The sequence below is a fragment of the Manis javanica genome, chromosome 2, assembly GCF_040802235.1.
Source record: "Manis javanica isolate MJ-LG chromosome 2, MJ_LKY, whole genome shotgun sequence".
Taxonomy (NCBI): Eukaryota; Metazoa; Chordata; class Mammalia; order Pholidota; family Manidae; genus Manis; species Manis javanica.
In genome coordinates this window covers 32,648,925-32,666,808 of record NC_133157.1, presented here as the reverse complement: position 1 = coordinate 32,666,808, position 17,884 = coordinate 32,648,925, and the positions used below count along the sequence as shown (strand labels likewise).

The following is a 17,884-nucleotide window of genomic DNA, read 5'->3' as shown; positions in this document are numbered from 1 at the left end:
ATGATTTTTCTTTTAATGTTCAACCGAAAAAAATCTCAGTGCTTTTTGAATGAAGGAACACATATCTAAATGTCTTCATGCCAGAAAATAAAGTAAAAAAGAGGAGAAAAAAAGAGTACTGACAGAAAGTCCAAGATGGTCCAAGATGGCAGAGTACACAGCTTTATTATAAAGTTCATTCTCTTAGGTGTTCTCTTAGCACAATGGTATGTTTATCCCTCAAAATCCTCTGCAGCTACTCTTAGTAAGAAGACTGTCACCTGTCACCTGGGGGCCCACCTAAGAGGGCTTGCTGTGAGCCACGGATAAGGGAGAGTGGAAATGAAGTCCATCCAGTGTGTGGGGGCACCCAGGGATCAAGGCCATTGCCTCCCAAACTTCCTGGGGAGCTGCAACTTGCAGAAAGGATGCCCTGAAGCATTGAAGGGGGAATTTACCAGGGGGTGAGCCTACTCAGTCCTGCTACCACATGCCTCTTATGGGCAGGCCAGTCCTGTAATTGGAAAATCAACATTCTACCTCTAAATGGATGTTAGCCACAGGATTTTACTTAGAACGTGAGTGCATTGAACAGAGCAAATCTGTGAGTGCAGACCCCATGTTATACCAATTTTTTTTGCCCAGAGTCAGGACTTCACTATCAGAGACTTGGGTCAACCGAGTATAGCTTTTGACTAGGTAAAATTCCCATCATTATGGGTGTTTACCTCTCTAGAGAGTGCCTGATTTTTTGGAGCACTTTCCAAGTGCCAGGCACTATGCTGAGATTTTGGCATGTGTTATCTCATTTACTTTCTCACCTCTGTAAAGATTGCCTTCTTATTATTCTGGTTCTTCTGATGAGGAGTCTCCAGCTCAGCCAATGCACTCGGTCCAGGTCATGGTAAGTGGCAAAGGCAGGCTTTGAACCCAGGAGGCACACAGTCCCAGAGTTGGGGACTGCAGCCAGGTCCTGTGGAATTGACTCATCGCTGGCCATTCATTCTCTCTGCAGGGCTCAGTACTGGGAAGGCAGTGGCACCACTCTGTGCTTCATTCTCCCTGCGCTGCCCCTGAAGGGCTGGTGTGCTCTTGGAAGAAAATGTAGAAGCTTCCTGGTGCATCAAAATGCTTAGCAGATGCATTACTAGGGGGCCCCCACTGGGGGTAGAATTGACTGGCTGTGTCCTCTGTTGGAGTCTTTTCAAATATCTATGTCACAACATGCAAGTTTCCTCTGCCGACAATGTGAACCCTTTTATTGCTCAGAGTGCTGGCCCTCTAGTCCCGCTCCCTCACCCCCCATAGCAGGCTGTAAGTGCCACCCTTGCCTCTCACAGGCGATGCAGATGGAGAGCCAGTCCAGTGTGCAGGGCACCGAATCCGAGGCTACTTGCATCAGTGATATGAATTTAGAGCCTCTGACACAGACTTTCCAAACCAGGACGACACATAACATGATCTCAGCCTTGTTGGTTGTAGGGTCACCTGCCCACTTGAGGCTGGTGGGATCCAGTTTTGAATGAGTACACCATCTAAATAGGAAAAAAAATTGTTCGTAAGGTCAATACATGACTGTGTGTTGGTTGATGAATGAGGCTGTTGAGAGAGGTTAGAAAATTAGAGATTTTTGCCTGCTGTGAGCAATCTAGTGATGGATGATAAAGCTTCATAGAAGTGTTTATGCTTTTTGCCCTGATAATTCACCTTTGGAGGAACATGTTAGGAAGATAGAGTTGTTAATACCTCAGGGAGTAAAACTGACCTAACTTTTCTATATTTTCAGCACCTGAAATGTTCAACTCCAGAAGAGAAGCAGGCTACTCCTTTGCTGTTGACTGGTGGTCCCTGAGAGTGATGGCATATGAGCTGTTGAGAGGACGGGTACAGTAAAATTGTACTTCTTTCTGGTTATCTTATAGCAAGTTCCATTTTTAGAATGAAAGAATGGATTTTTTTTTTTTGCTGAAAACCAAGCAGTCTGCTTGAGGGGTGAAAGCAACTATGCCACGTGATGCTGATAATCACCCCTGGGGTTTCTGCACGCATTAATTCACTCTCCTATATACACAGCCAATCATGTGAGTTAACATTAAATTATGCAGATAAACTTAAATAATATGGATATTATAATCTCCCAGAGAGGAAAAATCAGTGCACCTCACTAAATATCTTGTGTAAATATATTTGTTTGTTTAAAGAAAATCACTGTGCAGTCACAGACCAGGTCTCTCATGCTCCCCCATGGTGAGTGTGAATTATTATTACCACATAATTCATGCCCTGTCTTGTTGGATTCCTGTCATTTGGCTCCTGGATTCTGGGTTTAGTAGGGAGCTAGAGTAGTTTCCTGTTCAGGGAAATGTTTCTTAAACTAAGAAAATACCGAGGAAGAATTTTGCCCTCATGTGATTTTACCTCTGTGGTAGTTCCCTGTGATCTCATGTATTAACATTATCAGACTGATTTTTCTTCTTTTATTTTCCTTTTTTTTTTCCTTCAGAAAGAGGAACAAAAATTACTATGAGGTTGCTGAATTTATGTATTTATATAAATATATATTAAAGAACATTTAAGTTGTCTAACAAATTTTAATTATACAACACAGCATCATCACCCATAGTCAGCAGGTTATACATTATTAAGACCTTAGTCATCTTACAGCTGAAAGAGACAGGGTATCTTGGGAGCCTAGCTGAGAGGCTCCTGTTTGCCCCAGCCCCACTGGAGTCTCTGCCCCCCAGTCTAGGCCTGAGGCCATGCCAAAGGCTCCACCTCCCCAGGGTAGCTCTCAGGACACCCCCTGCACAACTCTTTCTTCGTCCACTTGGGAAGGGGACTCCCGAGGTGCCATCCCCATCCAACAGGGCGCAGGGTGGTAACACTTCAATTTCTCTTTTACATGAAGCTTCTGACTTCCATTCTGGAAGGATCCACTAAGAATCCATTGGTTCCCCAGCTTCTTATAAGCCATCTAGGGCATGTGTCATTGCCAGCTACACACCCAGGTAAGAATCCTGACTGTGACTGGTTGGCAGTGACTGCTGTAGAGGGAAAGTGGGAAGCTGCAGAATGCATACATATCTGTCCCTCGTCCAGCCACTTTGACCCAAGATTAGGCAGCTATTTCCCACCAGGCCCATCCCTGGGGCAGGCAGGGTGCCTCCCTTTGAAGGTGCAATAAAGACAGGAAGAGCAACAGGAGCCTGGCTCCCTGAGGACAGGCTGGCTGCTTTAGGGAAGAAAAGAACCCCATTCACCCTCACAGCCTGGAGGAAGCTAAGTGCCAGCAAGATGAACCAGCATGGAAGCCAGGGACTGCTAATTCTGCCAGTTTATCAAGCCCTTCTGGATGAACCTCGCCACTACCACTATATTCTATTACCAGGGCCTCCTACTCACCAAAACTGCTCCCTGCTGCCCATGGACCAAACAGATCTCTCTTCTTTTTAATCTAGACAAGACAAGACTGAACTTTTTTTAAAGATACTTTGAGTTAGAAGCAAAATTTCACCCTGCCCAGTTCTCCTTCCCCTCTCACCCCTGCTCCCTTTCCAGCCTCCAGCCTCCACTCTCCCTTGATTAGCAGTTCCTGGCTCAGTGAATTGTCTCTGCTTTCAGGAACTCTTCTGGAGAGGAGGGGAAAGCAAATAAGGGAGGAGAAATCTGTGAATAATGGGAGGGGTCTGAGTGCAAGTCCTTATTATTTGAGAACCCAAAAGATTCAAACTGTCTGGGTGAGGGTTTCCACTGAGTTCCTCTGAGCTCACGGCTCTGTGGGCCTGGGGAGGGGAGCCCCTCATGTTGGTTACCTGAGCCTCTGTTCTCATTTCTTCCAAGAAGCTCTGTTTCGATCAGTTTTACTTTCAAATGGACATAGTTTCTTGCTGTAAACACATGAAAATTTCCAATTCAGCTCAACCCAACCATAGGCAAAAATTACTAAATTGGACTTTACTAAAATTAAGAACTTTTCATCAAAAGACACCTTCAAGAGAGGAAGATGGCAAAAGCAAAATGGGAATAAACACGTCATACGTTTATGTGGAAAAAGCCTCCTATAGGATATGTAACCAGCTCCCATGAATTAATGAGAGAAAAGAGACAATATGCCAAAAAAAAATGGGCAAAAGATTTGACTAAGCATTTCACAAAAAGATAACCAAATGTCCAACAAATATATGAAAAGGTGTACAACATCATTACTCATCAGGAAAATGTGAATTAAAGCCACAACAAAACACCACTACACATACATCAGAATGGCTAAAATAAAAACCACTGACAATACCAAGTGTTGATGAGGATGTGGAGCTTCTGGAACTCTTTCAAATACTGCTGTGTGTAAACTCCCAACAACTACTTTCAAAAACTCCATGGTATTATCTCCTAAAGATGGACTTAACACATACTCTATGACCAAATATTCCACTCTTAGATAAATATCCAATAGAAATGCCTCCATATAGGTTCACTGAGCAAGAGAATATTAGAACAGCACTAGTTGGTAATTCTCTAAACTGGAAGCAACCCAAATGTGCATCAATAAAGGATAAATAAAATGGACAGAAAGGATAAATAAAATGGGTTATAGTTTTATAATAGGATGCTATACGGAAATAAAAAGGAATTAGAACCATATTTAAAAATATGTTTGAAACTTACAAACATAATGAAAGAAGCCTGACATAAAAACATTCTGTATGATTCCATTTAAATAAGGTTCAAAAGCAAGCAAAACTAATTCAGAAGTTAGGATACTTGTCACCCTTGGGGAAGAGAGGGCAGTGACTTGGGATGGGTACCTGAGGAGGGCTCCTGGAGAGTTGGTCATGTTCTACCTGTTGCGGGTGATGGTTGCCAGGCATGTTCCCTTTGGATATTTGATCTATACTCTTATGATTTCCATACATTTTGGTATGTATCCTGTGCTTCAACACACAAATCCAGTCAGCTGGATCCAGGACTTGTGGCGGCCTCTGAGGAGGTCCAGGGAATGTAGGTTGGATCAGGCAGGTACTGCGGTGTTGGGGAAGTACTTTTGAGCGGGGGAGTGGGTGGGTCTGAGCTAGATTTTAGGAGGGTTATGTGGCAGTGGTGGGTAGGATGAGTGGAACTCAAAGTGTCACATAAATTAGGATGAGTGGAGCTCAAAATGTCACGTAAACTAGCCTTTTTTAAATTCCATTCAAACGTCGAGGCCTGAATTTTAGGACCTTCAACCTCTTAATCTGACAAGGAGATGGCCTCCTAGACACGCTTTCAGCTTCTTATAGCCAAGCACTGCTCTATGCTACTTCCCAGCAGAGGTTGGTTTTAATCAATGCAAAGAAGATAGGATGATTTGCTTGACCGCAGTGACTCGGAGCTACATCTCCTACGACTTTTCAGAACATTTAATGTGCTGCTCCGGACGCTCCCCACAGTCCCGACGTACCCCTGGCGCAGAGAAACGGGTAGGGAGGGAAGGGCTAGACTCCGAGATTCCCTACTCCCGGCGCGGAGCTCGGGTTTCCAGGCCTGCCCCCTCTCAGCGCGGAGAGGAATGGGGGCGGGACCAGCGGGGCTCCTCCCCTCTGCGTTGCCGCGGAGACCGAGCGCGTCCCGTTGCCGTTAAGGCGGGCCAGGCCCTGGCTGACCCGAGAGTGCTTTCTGAAGGTGGGGCGCAGGGCCTCCATCCGTTTGACCGGGCTTAGAGGGGCTGCCAGGGGCTGTCCCCGCTCCTCGGGAGCTTGGGGTGGGCGTGGGAGGGCTGAGAGGAGGCCGGGGTTTTCTCAGCTGAAGGTAGGTGCCTAATTAGCATAGCCAGGGTCAGGCTGTGCTGCCTCGTCCCTCCCTTCGTCCTTTTGTTTAAAATGAAAACTCTGAGGGTGGAAAGGGGCCCGAGGTTTCTCCCAGAGTAAAGGAGTCCCGGCCTCAGGTGGGTCCCGCACCATCCCGGATCTGGGGGGCCATGTTCTCTGGGGAAGACGTGTGTTTGTCGCGGAGGGCAGTGGGGCGCGGGGGTAGGTCGGTTTCTCAGCCTCTGGGTGGTAATGAGATCAAAACCTAGACGTGATTCCTGGACGGTGGCTTACCAGTAGGGGCATCCCGCCAGCGCCAAGATGTCCTCAGTGGGAAAGGTGACCCAGGTTCCCAACGGGAAAGTCTACCAGCAGATCTTCAAGGCTGAGGTAGGCCTATCCCTCTGTCCCCCCCTTTTCCCACCCCCCTTTTCCCTCTGCTCCTCAGACTTCCCCTTGCTCCCCCCCAACTCCTTTCCCTCTGAAGGCTTCCTTGCCTGGGACTCTAATAAAATAAGGGCTTCGAAATTGCTTTGATTTTAAAAGTAATTCTTACTGGTTCTGAATATGTAGGAGTACAAAATTAGAATGTCTATTCTTGAAAATAAGAAAATTTAAAAGGTTTTAATTAAATTTAAATTACTCAGAGAGAGCCAGAATTAACCATTGGGTGCCCTGGGTCTTTTTCCTATCCATAAAAGCTTTTCTGATTTTTTTCAGTTAAAAACTGAGTGCTTTGAAACCTTTTTTTCTTTGTTAACAGTATTTCACAGACCTTTCCCACACAATAGACATCCATATACTTCATGTTCAGTGGCTGCCTAGTTGTGGATTTAGGACTTCCCATAATGTATTAAAATAACACCCTTTTGACAACCATATAATTTCTCATCCATCTATTAAAAAAACTGCATAAACAAAGGATGTCAAAAAAGAAATACGCAGACTCAAACCCTTTCTTTGAAGTTCTGTACTGCTTATTTACAAGGGATTTTCATTCTTTGTGCCCTAAATCATGCTCTCTGTAGAAGGCTTGGAAATGATAAAAATGTAAAGAGACCAAAGAAACCAATCACTCTCAGGATCCAGCTCTATGGAAGCAATGCACCATTCTTAATATTTGGCATATTTTCTCCCAGTCATTTTTCTATGCATTTAGAATTTTGAGATCATACTGTATAATTTTTGCTATAATTTTTAATTTATGTTTTTAATTGATATGTTTTATACCATAAGCATTTCCACATGTCATAAAAATTTTTATTTAAGTCTCATTTTTAATAAATGCCTAACATTCCTTTGAAGGGTCATACCATGTTTACTCAACCAATCCGTGTTATTGGACAGCTCCATTTTCCCACTTTCTTTTGATTATAAAAAATGCTGGGACAGATCATCTTAGTTTTCACTAAAGCATCTTTCTAGAAGTGGGTGAATGACTGCTGGTTGGGGATCAGGGTGGGGGGGGGTGGAGGTCCCTCCTGGGGTGAAGGCCTCCCTGGAAGGTGCCACCCTGCTAGTAGGGTCCCAGTCGACCTTCTAAGACCATACGGCCAGCCTGAGGGTGCTGGGGCTGATCCCCTAACCAAGAGCTTCCATGGATTCAGGTGCAGCTAGTCCGCTCCCTGGCAGCCACCAGGAAGCGGGCTGTGGAACATTCTGTGACTGCGAAGAATGGCAAGAAACCCTTGATGAAGAAGGTGGATACTCCTGAAGGGGAGCTGATGGCTCCTCGGCAGCGGAAGTGGGTGCATAGCCTACCCAATGACTGGGTCACAGAAAACCCTGTTCTCTACAGGTAGGTCCTATGGTCCAGGCCATATGCCCACACTGGGGATGTGTCAGAGTCTTCAGGCCTCAAGAAGAGCTCACACCAGATGAGTGACCGAGAAAGGAATGAAGTTACGGTGCCTCCCTGAAAGAGGGAGGTAATAATGCCTACTCTGCAGGATTGTCTGCTTCTCCCTCCCATCAGCCCCCTCTGCACTCAGTAATTATTGATCGAGTGCCTAGAGCCAGGCACTGGGTTTGGGGATCCCACCTTCCTGGAATTGGAGGTAAATAAATAAGGTTCCCCCAAAGGTGAGAGGGCTCTGACACAGAGGATGGAGTGGTGGGACAGGAGTCAGGAAAGCTTTCTGTGGAGGAGCCTCAGCTGACACCAGATTGAGGGAAGGGAAGCCTGGGGCCAGGCTCTGAGGCAATAAGGGCTTGATCTGCTCCAGAAGACTGAAGAAGTCAGTGGGCCTTGGGAGAGGGGCGGGAGATGAGGCTAGGAGAGGCTTGCAGGCCATCGTCAGTGTTCTGGACTTTACTGAAGTGAGCAGCTGACTTGCATTTGTCAGGCCTTCTGGCAGCTGTGCACAGAATGTAGGAAGCTGCAAGAAGCAGCAGGGAGGCCAGGCAGGAGGCCAGTGCTGTCCACAGAAGCTTGGTGGGGCTGCAAGAGGGAGAGGAGGGCACTTCAGGTTCATTTTGGAAACAATGCACTGAACTAGATGATGGCTTGGGTGGGAGGAGAGGGCTTCTGAGAGTCCTAGGCTTCTGACCTGACCTGTCTGGATGGACAGTGGAGGCATCTTTCTCTGAGATGGGAGCATGTGGGGTTTGGGCAGAGAGATCAGGAGAAGGTGAACTTGAGATTCCTGCACATGCCATTCCAGCTCCCGAGCTCAGATTCCTTATATAGGGAAAAAAGAAAGGCAAGGAGAAAGACAAGGACAAGGAGGCGTTTCATCTTTCTCACAGGGCTTTTAGGAGAACATAGCAGAAGCTGAGCTTGCGTTTGGCTCTTTAAGCTCTGCATTAGCCATTAACCCCTCTCTGGTCTGAGACTTCAGGACAGGAAGTCAGTTCATCTCTACCTGTTTTCTTTTCACCCCTTTTGGGGCAGGGATTGACCAAATGCTGGGAAAAGATCTCTGCCCTGACCTGATCTTTGACTTTTCCCAGGGAAAACTCTCAAGGCTTTTGACCCTCAGCACCCTTCACTATCTACAGATGGGCAAACCCACTGCTCCCCCAAGCCTAGACTGGAGGCCAGCTTTCCCAGCCCATGTGCCTGAGGCCCAATGCAGGGATCCCAAAGCACAGACAGCTGGAGCCTGTCCATGCTCCCCTGCCTCCCAGGAGGATGGGCCCACAACCTGGCCATGACTCCACCTCCCACAAGGGTCAAACCCTCTCCTAGCTGGCTGAGAGCTGACCTGTGTCTCCCAAGGGTCTCCTCTTCCCCAGGGTTTAGCCTAGAACCACCCATTATCCTCGTTACCAGTTACAGCATCAGTCAGGAGTTCTTGGCACCCATGGGACAGTGTTTAAGAAAGCACTTTTCATAGAGGGTGCTGGCGTTGTGCTGTGTTAGCTTCCTGGGACAGATGGACAAAGCCAGCTCTGCCTGGATACAGATCCAGAGCACAATTCCCTGTGGCCTGTGGCAGGAAGAGAGATGTGTTTGTAACCTGCCAGCCTCAAAAGTGGTCACTAACTCAGCATCACTGTCTCTCTGGGGTGCCTTGTCCTCTTCCTGAAAATTCCACCATTCAAAGCCAGTCAAGTTGTGTATTCATTCACCCAGGGCAGGGCCTCTGGATGAGTGGGAGAGGGACCCACGATGGGCTGGATCACCACTTATGTAAATCAAGCTCTCAAGGCCCCAGGTCCAATGGCCAAGAAGCCAGAGCCATCAGCAGCTCCAGTAGTCAGGGCACCCAGCCTCATGGGGCCCTTCTTAGTGCAGGGGCATTTCATGGACAAGGCTGAAAGCCTCACCTCTGGAGAGTCAGCCTGGGCCCCACCACTGTGCCCAGGCCCTGATGTCTTCCTTGTCAGTGGGTCTGCAGTGCAGACAACACGAGAAGATGACTGGAAAGTGCTGCACACACAAGGGCCCTGAGGAATGGCAGGCATCCCTGAGAACTGCTGCATCTCTGTGCTGCTTGCCCCGTGGACCGTGCATTTAGGGACTTTTATTCTAAAGCTAAGGTCATGCTCACCCACCCTGGTCCTTCCTGCTGAGACTTTGTCCTGGGATCTCAGCTCTCTCTACCCCAAACCCCTTGGACCTTGGACTTTGTGTAAATGCACAGGTCTGGGAGTCCCAGCTCTGCTTTGTACAGTGGCTTAATCTAAGTCCCCTTCCTCTGTACTGGACAGTGGTTACTCCAGCTGCCTCATAGGCTGGGTTGCTGAAGGAGCCAATGCTGAATGCTTAGCACTAGCCTGGCTTTCCCAGGCTGGTCCCACCCTTTCTGGTCCTCAGTTTCTGTATGCGGAAAATGGCTCTTGTCTACCACCCACATTTGGTTTGCAGCCAGAGTGGAAGCAAGCTTCCTGAGGACAGGCCCTGACTTCTTGTCTAAGGACTGTGGTGTCTGCTGGCAGCAGGTGCCCATGCAGTGTTTGTTGGCAGACTGGCACAGCCTTGGGGCTCTCTGGAATTGGGAGGGCCTGGGCTATTGCCGACACCCAGGGTCCCTCTGAAGATCCCCTCATGAGCCAGAGCTACCCTGAGAGGGCAAGAGGGCTGGAGGTTTATTGTTCCCCTCTGCTTGTGCCTCAGGGAAAAGAAAATAGCCAAGAAGGAAAAAGGTCAAGAGAGTGAGAGCACCATTGCTGCCCGAGAAGTCCGGGGCCTCATGGACACTGTGGGTGAGCCTCCATTCAGCTACGAGGGCAGGCCTGGCTGGAGCCAGAGAGAGCCCCGGGAGGATCTCCTGGAGGCTCCAGTATGGAAGTACCTAAAGCTCCCACTGTGTTCCTCTGCTCAGCCGCAAAGCGGGCCTCCTGCCCTGAACCCTCTCCCCTGGGCCTTCTCCCCAGAACCCCTTCCCCTGGGCCTTCTCCCCGGAACCCCCTTCCCTGGGCCTTTTCCCCTGAGCCCCCTCCCCTCTGCCTTCTTCCTGTACAGGAAGCTGGGAGAGGGGAAGGGGATGCTGGGCCATGGCATTTACTGATGAAAGTCAGTGGGTAAAAGATGTTTCTTCTTGTACCGTGATTTCACAAGAAGATTTCTCAATTTACATTTTTTCCCTTCATACTATATTGTCCTGGTTTGACTTTACCCCAATATGGAAGCTCTTTTTCTGTACGATTTAAGAAGTAAAAATAATATACATGCTCACTGTAGAAAAACAAAGGAAGGAGATAAACAGAAAGTAAACTTTCTCCCTCCACAATAGCACCCCTTCTTCTCCCAAGAGTGCCCACCCCACGAAACCACGTGATGTCCAGCCTCCCACACAGTTCTGGGGACAACAGAGCACAGGTGAGAGTGCGGACCCTATAGCAGATGGCCCATGTCCAAACGCCTGCTCGGCCACTGTGTACTTTTCCTAAGCCCCATTCTGTGTGTCTTCACTTGCGAAATAGAGCCAATAAATAGAACCTGCCCCTTGGTCTCTTCATGCGCAGTAATGGAAGCAGAGCAATGCCTGGTACATGTAAGGTGCTATGTAAGTGATGCTTATTCTTACTTGTGTATGTATTTGTGTCTGTGAAACTTTTAAAAAACATAAATAGTTCCATTCTATAAATACCAGTTAGGAACTTTTTTCCAGCATTTAACTGTATATGCAAGACTTCATTCCCTATAGTACTCATGGATCACCTTCATCTTCTCTTTTTCCTTAAGCTGCTGACACTGCCGGCCTTGTGTGGGGGGTCTACGCCCTGACCAAGGCCCCCTCTGCCTTGCTGCCTTTCCTGGGCACTGTCCCCTGGCCTTGGAGCTCCGAGGGTAGCCTTGTCACCTCTGTTGTTCTCCGCAGCTCCGGAGAAGATCAGCAGCATCACCCTTCAAGCACAAGGGGACTACAAGAAGCGGAGCTATGAGAGTGCTCTGGGGAGGTTTAAGGAGGAGATCGCTCAGATCGGGATGGTAAGAAGCCCCCTCTCTCCCCTTCTGTTCCTGGGCCACTCCAAATCCTGGCTTGTCACTGCTCCCTCCCTTCCTTTCCCGACACCTTGGAGGTCCTCTGTGCTCACCACGGTGTAGGTAAAATCATAGTAGCCATGTTTGAGTGTCTAGTTATGAGTGCTTGTTATGAGCATAGCCCTATAAGTCAGGTACTGTTATTACTCCCATTTTACAGGAGAGGCCCAGAAAGTCTTGTCTGACTTGACACATAAGGGGCTAAATGGAAACTGGACTGCAGGTCTAATGCCAAAGTGCAGGCTTTGATCTCCCTGCTCAGTCCTACCAGTGAGAGGCCATATGGCCTAGTCCCTCGCCCACCCCTGCTTTACAGCCGGTGCTGCCTGGCCCTTGGGCACACCACCCTCGCTTGTCTCCCTGTTCCTCTCCATTGACCTTCCATCTCTTAACCACACTGGCCCCTGGAGTGTTCCCTAGGTGAGGCCCTTCTCTGCCTTGCCAGGTCTTCTCTGAGCCCCACACGGCACTCAGCACTTTCTCCCCAGGTCTCCTCTGATTGTTGCCTTTCCCCTGCTCCTGGAGCTGGCTCAGTACCCAAAGCACCAGGAAGCTCCCCCAGACTGTGCAGCCCTTTCCTCATGTGTGCCAGCTGGACGGGAGCTCCACTGTCACCCATGAGCCCTGAGTCTTTGGCCATACAATGTAACTGAGCCTCAGTTTCCTCATCTGAAGTAAACTTGGGATTCTTTCATTAGCCACTTTAATGAATATTTGTTGAGCCCCAACCGTTGGCCAGCCTGATGTCAGCAACTTCTTCATAAGCTGTGATGAGTACCAAGTGAGTCTGAGGATGGGGACTCAGCATATAGCAGAGCCCCACGCATGGTGTGTGCCTGAAATAAATGGTGGCTGTTCTTATGCTCTGCCTGTGAACTTATTACTAAGCCTTAACTCCTTAGAGCTAGGTAATTATTATTACTTTTGAGACAGGACTATGGCTGGCATTTCCACATTACAGAGGGGCTTCCTTCTGCCCCAGTGGTGTTGATACCATAGCCATCGCCCTTGGCCTGTTTTAGGAAATGGAACCTCTCATCTTGGAGCCAGGAACACTGTTTATAAAAAAGCTGGCTGAGTCTGATCAAGACATCAATTCTCTCTTCCAAAAGGTGGAAAATGACAACCTTGAAGACTACACCATCCAAGTAGGCATCCCTCTGTGGCGGGCTCTGCCCTACCTTGGTCCTGCTCCTCCCCGCCCCCCCACCCCCCCGCCGCCTGTTCTCTCACCTGACCCAGGTGTCTCGGCACAGACCTTGCTGGAGCTGTGGGATCAGGTGGCTGAGAAATTCTTGCTCCAGAAGCAGGAGATAAAGGAGCTGGATGAGAAACTACATTTGCTTGAGTTCTCCCGGACCGACAAAGTGAGTTGGCTTACAAATGGGCTCTTGGTGATTTCCACTTGTGGGATTTAATGAAGATTCATCTGCTTTCTTTGAGTTCTGCAGGAGAAGACGGTCACTACCTATAGTGCCTTGTTTTTTTCTAGCTGAGAAGTGTGTTGAAGAAATACGTGAAAATCATAGAGAGAACTTCCTACCTCATGCAGCCTGATGTGTACAGGCTCATAAATAAAGAAGCCATGGTGAGTGGATTTCAGGTGCAAGAGATCAGCCCACAGGAGAAGGAGCAGGCCCCAGAATGCCCCAGAGCTTGGCATGTCAGGAATGACGGGCTTCTCGTCTGTAACACTTCCAAGTAACTCTGTGTGGCCACTTGGGTTCACTCTTCGTTAGGTGTTTTCAACAGAAATCTTTCTGAAGTATATTTAATATTTCCCTGCCATTTTAATCCTCACAGCATCATTGGTTTGAGTGCTGCTGGTTTTACTAGCACCTGCCCGGCCATCTCGGTTACTATGTGCATTGCAATAGGTGCTATACAGTGGAGCTGTCCTGATCTCAAGGCGGTTTGCACCCTCCTAAGTGCGCCCCACCTGCTCTGTCTGTCTAGTTTTTCAAGGGCTTCGTGTCTCTCTTCCTACTTCGGTCTCTGTTGCTCTGTTCCTGAATGCCTGTCCCCAGCTCTGTCTCCACTGCTTCTCTCTGCACACTCCCGTCTCCCTCAACTGATTCTTTTGGGGGTAGAAAACAAAAAATTCAAGGCTGTTCATGATGTCTCCAAAGTCAGAGTTAAGCCTGACCCCACCACTGTGTGAAAAGATGCTTCTTTTGGCTACTCAGAGGTGCATTTTACTTGCACGGGTTTCCAAGTCCCATGCAGAAAGCTGGGCTTGCCAGATAAGGGGCCTCCAGGCAGCACACAGGTTACAGCACTCAGAACCACATGGGCTGCAACCCAGGTCTGTGCCTTGGGGTCCTGGACAAAAACAGACGGAGTGAACACAGACCTCCCTCTCCACTGCCTAGACATGAAGGATGCCAAAATAACTCAGCCCCTGCCCCTGGAACTCCCTGTGCATAAAATGGGCAGGGATAATAGTGATACTTAAACCCCAGTACTTGTTGGGAGTACTGCAGTGGCTGCTCTTATTTTGAGACAAGCAAGAGTTCCTAACTTTTATCGCTTTGATCCATTATGGGAATCAGAGTTAGTGGTGTTCCAGTTGTTTCATTGTTTGACTTTCCTAAGCTTAGTCTGCTCATTATAACAACTGGCACTAACTGCTTGCTTTATGTGCATTTATCTCATTTAATTTCACAAAATTTCTATGCTGCAAATAGCAGTATCTTTATGCTATGGCTGCAGAATTGGAGGCTGGAGAATTACTTGGCAAGGCCCCCCAGCTAGGAAGTACAGCTTATATTAGACCTCAGGTTCCAGTGAAAAATGTTACTGGAATTTCTACCTGCTGAGCTTGGCAGGTGGTCTCTTCTGTGCCTGGACAGTACCTGGAGGGCTTTGGGAAATGTGTAGAGGCATTTTTATTTATTCCAGTCCCTGGGGGCTTGGGAGTGGTACTTTTTTATAGAATTGGGCAGGGATGCCAAATGGCACAACAGCACCACACAATGAACTGTCCCCACTGCCATGCCAAGTGTGCCCAGATGAGGACCCCTGGGAGGATTGCCAAAGAATGTTCTAGCTGGCCTCATTTGGCACTAGGACCTGGTTCTCACCACAACCATATGTGACTGGTCCCAGATGGCATGAGCAGTCTGCTTTTGGACCAAATATATACAAAACAGCTAAGCACTGAGAGCCCCCTGGAGTGAGTGCTTCACTCAGTTCACTTCACTCCAGTGAACTCAGATCAGCTTCCTTAACAGTCTGATGTGGTCCTGGAGCTGGGTGGAAGCTCATGTGGTCGGGGTTCATGGTTAGCCTCCAGGAAAGACTCTTACACTGTCCCAGGCAGTTTCCTTGAGTGCCTACTGATCCCTCAGTACGTACGCCTCAGATGCTCTCACCACCCTGCTCGTCTCGTTTGGCTCAGGCCCCCATCCTGCACCTCACCTGGCCCCTCTCCAGCCTTCCCTTGCTCCTCTCCAACTGAGCCTTCTTTTGATCTTGAAGAGCCCGCACCCCATCTAGAGCCTGCCTGCCTATGACCACAGGTTATAAACCATGCCCTACTGGGCAGCCGGAGGGCCATCGCCCAACTGTTCGTCAACCTGAGGGAGGCCACACTGCAGCAGGAGCTTGAGAGCCACTACCGTTGGCAGTGCCTGGTCGGTGCCTGGAAGACTCTCAAGAAGCAGGCCCTGCTGCAGAGTTTCAGGTCAGCGGCTGCCCACACTGCCCACAGCTCTTCCCCCAGCCCACCTGGGCAGCTGGCACAGGCGAGGGGGTGGCATTCTCGCTCCCCTTCTGTCATTACTTTAAAAGGCTATTGTTTTCTGATGGTAAAAGTAATTGTGCTTTTAAAAAGAAACTTGGTGAAGGGGGGAGCCTAGTAAACATAATGTTCTTCATGTAATTGTAGATTAATGATACCAAAATAAAAAATAGAAAAGTTAAAATAGATAAAAATATAAATAAGAAATTAAAAATCACTACTAATCTCTAACCACAGTGAAAAGCATAGCTGATATTTCAATACATTTTTTCCCCAGGGTTTTTTAAACCCACACTGCATACATAGATTTGTATCTTATTTTCTTCATAAACACTTGTCTAAGCATTTTCTGAGCACAGTACAGATTGTTTGAAACATTAGTCTGATTATCTGCCCAATTTCCACTCTTTACTATTATATGTAACCCCGTGTTACTGGGCCAACGAGAATGGCTATCCCTCAGGCTTTGATAGTTCTCCCACTTTGGTAACAAATTTCACCCCTGGGAGGGTGAAGAGAGGGCCCATCTCTGGGCTTCCTCTGCCAGGTGGCACATTTGGTAATAGTGACACAAGGGTCCTGGAGCTTTTGGCCAACAAGCAAGGCTTCCTTTGAGTGTCTGTCCATCCACACTGCAGGTCTAGGGATGGGTGGCCCAGCTGCACACCAGTATTTCCAGACAGAGAACACCAGAGTCTCACACTGGGGAGGAAGGAAGAGTGTACTGAGACCTGGCTCCACCTGTACTTCCGTTGTGGCTTAGATCAAGTTCTTGAACATCTGAAGCCTTTCTCTCTATATACAAAACAGGCACAGTGATGGACTGGATAGAGTTTCAGTTATGATCAACTACATGCAATATATGCTATATGCAAAGTGCCTGCCCAGGCCTGGGCCTGGGAGGTTGTTACAAATGTCAGTAATCATCAACAGTGATGGCAGGAGCTGACTTTTACCAGGCATTTCCCGTGAGCCACCCACAATGCTAAGGGCTTTGCTTGCAGTGTCTTGCTGCCATCTTACAAGTACCAAGGAGGAAGGTACTATCATAAGCTCCATTACAGAAGAGAAAACTCAGATTCAGAGGAGAGGAGTGACTTGCCCAAGGTCACATAGTGGGCAGGCAGCAGTCAGGACTCACACTTGGATCTATGCCTTTCGGCCCCTTATATGTGCCCTTAGCACCAGAGCCTCACTGGTTCTTCTCTCCCCACTCCTTTCCTCAGTGTCCCTGAGGCCCAGGACGGGGAGGAAGGGGCTGGGAGAGGTGTAAGGGTGCTGGGTTCAGAGTGTTCTTACCATGTCTCATCCCCTCTCGTAAACACCTTACCCTCCTCTCCTCTCCATGGTGCCAACCCATCTGAACACCCAGTGAATTCATGGCCAGTGAGAGGATCCAGACTCCTCCAGCTGTGCAGAAGGAGCTGGAAAGCATGCTGAAGAACCAGAAAGCCCTGCAGCAAAAGCGGCTGGAACATCTCTGCGCCATCTGGTACCGCAGGAGGGGGCTTTGGGGAGGGGCACACAGTCCTCAGCATTGACCTTTCTCCTGAGGCAGCCTCCAGAGCAGGCAGTCTCCTGGTTCGCTGGTCCTGGGTTGGCCAGCTGGGCCCACATTCCAGCCCCACTGACAACAAATAACATGACACATTTGCTGCAGAAAAAAGTTTAGTGTGCCTGTACCAAAGAGCTTGGAAGGAGGCAACGGTGAGGGGGAAGGTGGAGGAGAGCAGGGGGATCGGCTTAAGGAGCTGGACTGGGGCACTGGGGAGCAGAGTGGCTTCATCAGCTTTGTAATATGGACGGTAAGTTGGAGGTGTCTGAGGCTGGAGGCCAGGAGGTCAGTGAGAAGGCTGCTGCCCTCGGACGAGACCAGTTAGAGACTGTGACTGCTCCCCTCAGACCTAGGTTTACCCAGTTCTGATCCCATAGTCTGTTTGGTGGGGGGCACACCAAATGTTCTAGACCCTGGAAGCCCACTGCTTGGGATGCCTGTGGCATTCACCCACAATAGCAGGATGGAGCCTCTGGCGTTCTGTAGGGTAGGACACTTGACCTGCTAGGAAATGCTTCTTTTCCTGTGCACCTTGTTGGTCCCTCCCACCCTTGTAATGCTGGATGCAGGTTCTTCTTAATTTTATCTCTCTACCACAGAGCCTAAGCTCTCCTAGGATATAAATGACAATTAGAACCACACACAGTTTCCTCCCCGCACAGGCGCCTCCCGCAACCACATATACATGCAGGCGTAAAATTAACAAGGTGGATAAAAACCTCAGCACAAGGAAAAGTGCTTTGTTGTTTTCTACAGTTTCACTTATTTCTGATGCTGAGCCTCTGTTTGTTAAACTGGGTAAAACTCAGTCTTTCTTGGGGTTCCACCCATTGAGAGAGAAGTTGTGGAGTCCCACCTGGTGCCAGGCACAGTGCTGGGGGTCTGAGCTTTAG

The 17,884-nt window shown here is 48.6% G+C and overlaps 1 protein-coding gene across 4 annotated transcripts in view; it reads left to right on the top strand.

The window, feature by feature from the left end:
• Window positions 1-5,538: 5,538 nt before the first annotated feature.
• CCDC180 (coiled-coil domain containing 180) overlaps window positions 5,539-17,884 on the top strand; it is a 67,583-nt gene continuing 55,237 nt past the window's right edge. For 3 of the 4 annotated variants that reach the window (XR_012127242.1, XM_073227301.1, XM_073227299.1), the window contains exons 1-10: window positions 5,539-5,637; window positions 6,060-6,152; window positions 7,370-7,560; window positions 10,324-10,412; window positions 11,531-11,640; window positions 12,717-12,842; window positions 12,951-13,061; window positions 13,187-13,282; window positions 15,216-15,379; window positions 16,809-16,928. Coding sequence is in view for 3 of the 4 variants with exons in the window: in XM_073227301.1 (XP_073083402.1) it covers window positions 6,084-6,152; window positions 7,370-7,560; window positions 10,324-10,412; window positions 11,531-11,640; window positions 12,717-12,842; window positions 12,951-13,061; window positions 13,187-13,282; window positions 15,216-15,379; window positions 16,809-16,928 (1,076 nt within the window). In the remaining variant the exon portion in view is untranslated. The other variant, XM_073227303.1, reaches the window with a different exon arrangement.